The sequence below is a fragment of the Tinamus guttatus genome, unplaced genomic scaffold (genome assembly GCF_059628265.1).
Source record: "Tinamus guttatus ecotype Peru unplaced genomic scaffold, ASM5962826v1 Tinamus_guttatus_pri_ptg000497l, whole genome shotgun sequence".
Classification (NCBI taxonomy): domain Eukaryota; kingdom Metazoa; phylum Chordata; class Aves; order Tinamiformes; family Tinamidae; genus Tinamus; species Tinamus guttatus.
Window position 1 is genome coordinate 4,116,199 of NW_028289031.1, and position 3,802 is coordinate 4,120,000.

Sequence of the window (3,802 nt, forward strand, 5' to 3'; positions counted from 1 at the left end):
GTTCCCTTTATTTACTTGGTGTAATTTAAACAATGCAATCAACATAAAATTATATTAGAGCAATCAGAGTACATTGTGCTTTGCAGTAATCCGAGAAGATAATCAGCAAGGGTTGGGAATAAAGACAGAATATTTTTATGTTACTACTGCTTATGCTGCCTGAAATCCCTTTTTTTTTTTTTTTTTTCCAGTGCTGTTAGGCAGTCGGCATCTTTCTGATGGGCATGTGTGAAAGACAACAGACTACAGAAAAATTAATCCTACACAATATTCTCCTTAGTCTATCCTAGGCTTGTATTAATACCACACTCAGATAAATTTATTGGAATTGTTAAGGGTGGTCACGCTTTTAAATGTGTTTCATAGGAAAGTTAAATGAATCATTTCAATTTAAGAAATGGCAGGCCCCATTTTTCCTAAGAATCTGACAGTTCTCTGTGGCTTTTCTGCTTAGCTAATAGAGATCTCTCATTGTTTGACCTTAAAACAAAGTGAGAAGCTGTAACAGGGGGTTTCCCCATATTCCTCAAGTGAAAGTACTATTTATAAAATAGTTTACATCTTTGTTCAGTTTCAAATTATAGACAAACCTCCCTAATACAAAATACTAAAAGTGCAATAGTATAAATTAAGAGTTTGCAACCACGTTATACAAACATTACCTTTTTTATTGTACAGCTTTGATAACATGAAGAATTTACTCACAACTGTTTATAATGTTGTGAATAATTTATGGTTCTAAGGTTTGTCTGTAACTTGTTTTCCGATCATTGAGCTAAAGTCCACACTACATTTTTTTTTCCATTTAATAGAACAACTGTCCACATAGCAGCTACAAATACTTAAATAAAAAAAGGTTTGTTACTGACAGGTACTTGCACATGAAAAGCATGCTATCTTTCCCAATAAAACTTCACAATTTTGCCTGCATTGAAATAAACCACTTATTTATAGTAAAACAAAACTTGCTTTTAAAAAAAAAAAAGGAAGAAAAAAAAAAAAGAAAGAAAAAGAAAAATCACATAGCCAGATGTATTTTGCAGTACAAAAGCTTCATTTAAGTTTGGGGCTAGTATATTGTCTGTTACCCGCATAATCTTAACATTATAAATACTACAGACAAGGATACTGTAATAATACACAGCATTGGGGTACTAAAATCACTTATTTAAGATTAAGATTCCTAAAAACATAGTCCAGGTTGCTAACTAATTTGAACAAAACCAGCAAATAAGTGTGGCAGAATGCTGTAATGAAGCCCCCCTTTCTCAGTTGAGAGTAAGTTTTGTAAGAAGCAAAGTGGACGTAGTCTAGCCTCTTTTTGTTTTTAATGAAGTTATCCAATGATTTTTTTTTGTTTGTTTCTGTTAAATTAAAAGGTTTCAAAGTTCTCAGTAACAGTCAAACTCACTGTTGAAAGAAGTACCATGCAGATCTTGCAAGACAACTTTTCAGCAGCCACAAAGTTACGTATTTCTGCTATGGGTAAAACTGTAAAGGGAACCTATGCATTTAGGTCAGGAAACTAATGCTTAGCTTTAACAGCTGTACAGGAAACAGAACAAAAGTTGTGTTGAGTAGTGGTCCAACAGTTATTTGTAATGAATTCTTTTAATTTATGCCAATCTCTTTATTATCCTCAATAAATCTGGTGAATGGACGGCTGGCTCCAGTTTCAGAACTTGCTTTGTCCAAACCAACAATGGGAGGGCTGCTGCCAGTGCGAGCTTTGTCCATGCCACTGGTAATGTTACTTAAAGGCGGGATGGCACCTCCGCCTAAACTTACTGGGAGCTGGGGAATGCCTCCGTTCTGTATGACAGAAATCTCATTGTTCTTCATAGCAAGTCCATTAGTGATAGCTGCAGCATATTGGTTCCAAAAATTGGGATCAACGTTCATGGCCCGAGCTGCCAGATCCTTCTGGAACATTTCGGAGAACTTCAGAGCGTCGCCACCGAGCAAAGCCATAGGGTTTTCCACAGAGAGCCGGCGACCACGTCTTGCAGGGGCGTTATTCCACATATGAGTTCCCATGTGAACCTGCAGAGGAAACAGGGACAAGAAACACCTCCAAATTAGCCCCCTCCAGGAAGACTGCTCACCTCAACATCCTGCTACTTACAGCATTGCCTTTTTTTTTTTTTTTTTCTCCTCATCTCCAGAATGTCTTTCAATTCACATTGAAAACAATCAACTCCAGTAGTCCTAAGGCCCAGTCAACCTATACAGAAAAGGACTTTGTTCTAATTTTTCAATGTGCATTTGTATCTTCGCAGGGAAAACAAATACAGCACTGCAACAATACACAGTATGTGTCCTCTTAGCTTAGTAAGCTTCATGAGAGAACTGGAAGTTCTCGTATTCTGCAGACTACCAAGCACGTTACTTGCACGAGGAGACGCACATTTCCTCTGCCCTTCCCCTTTTTACAGCTCGTCTGTTTTCTTAGTACTCAGTCTCATTGCACAGGCATCAGTTTTGCTAAAGATTTAAAGAAAAAGCTTCAGAACATTGAAAAATGTATTCGCTTTGCCGTGTCTTGGTAGTTAAACAGACTTTGGGAATAAGAGGCATCGGTCCTGTAGTAACTCACTATAAATCAGTGCGAAACAGCTTTCTGGTGTGCACTGCTTGGAAAACAGAACAGCAAATGGGATTTTGCAAGATTGGCACCCAAAGGGGAAAGAGAGTTCTGCAGTTGTGGTTTATAGTGAGCCTGTTCTGCACCTCTGCACCACAAGTCCTACCAGGATGCGTCTGTCCACTGGTTGCATGTGCATCACCTTTGTTAGGTGAGTTTTCATATGCATGTGTGCAAATATATGTGGAGCCAGCTTTCGAGCACAAATTGTGCACCTACTTTCCAGCTCCTATCTTTAGCACAGTGGAAGCATAATAAATACCACCATCATAAGCAAGCATCTTTTCCAATCTCCCTTCTCTCCTGGTTTTGGGGCAAGCAACATTAAAACCTGCAAAGCTTAAACACAGCGTCTTTAAACCTCCCAAGCCTTCACAGTTTCATTTGGCCTCTTACCTTAAGATTCCCCTTTGTGGTAAAAGCTCTACCACAGATTGTGCAACCAAACGGTTTTTCACCGGTATGGGTGCGTTCATGTATCTGCAGTGCACTTGCTGAGGAGAAGGTCTTCCCGCACGACTGGCAGTTGTGCTGCTTGGGAGTCCGGCGTGGGGGGGGTGCCAGCATGGGGGTGATTCCTGGACTCATCACTGTCTGTGGTGCAGCAGGAACCTGGATTCCAGCTGGAAGCGAGGGGACCTCACCCAAAGAGATCGGCTTGCTGTGACCATTCACTTCCATTTTGATCATGGTAGGCGCTGTACTGGTGACCAGGCTAGGAGTACTTTGGCTGGGACCTAGAGTAAAGTTGGGTTCAAATAACTGAGAAGGCAGCTCTTTTAATTTGTGCGTCAGTAAGTGCTGTTTTAAATTACCCATAGTGGAACACCCACGATTGCAGACTGTACAAATAAATGGACGTTCTTTAGTATGGCTGCGGTAGTGAATTTCCAATGCACTCTTACAAGCAAAAGGCTTGCCACAGATATTACAAACAGTACTTTTAAACTTACCACGTTCTCTGTTCAGGAACAGCAGGCTAAAAGGAGCCTCCTCTTTGATGACTGGTCTTCCCGGGTTGGTGGATGTCAGATCTAACGCACCTCCATTTTCAGTTGTGGGTGGTGGACTGTCTGGTTTTTCTGTCTTTAATTGTATTTCTTGCGGTTCTTCCTGGTTGCTAAGACCTGGGGATTTTGATCGGAAACTTTCACTATT

The 3,802-nt window shown here is 40.2% G+C and overlaps 1 protein-coding gene across 1 annotated transcript in view; it reads right to left on the minus strand.

Annotated features, from left to right (window-relative positions):
• Positions 1–398: 398 nt before the first annotated feature.
• The window catches only part of SALL3 (spalt like transcription factor 3), a 20,398-nt gene continuing 16,994 nt past the window's right edge, over positions 399–3,802 (minus strand). The window contains exons 2-4 of the mRNA XM_010220324.2: positions 3,598–3,802; positions 3,041–3,381; positions 399–2,043 (exon numbers count right to left, since the gene is read on the minus strand). The exon at positions 3,598–3,802 is cut by the window's right edge and continues 2,726 nt beyond it. Coding sequence (XP_010218626.2) covers positions 1,612–2,043; positions 3,041–3,381; positions 3,598–3,802 — 978 coding nt within the window. The 3' untranslated portion in view covers positions 399–1,611. The remainder of the gene's footprint in view (positions 2,044–3,040; positions 3,382–3,597) is intronic.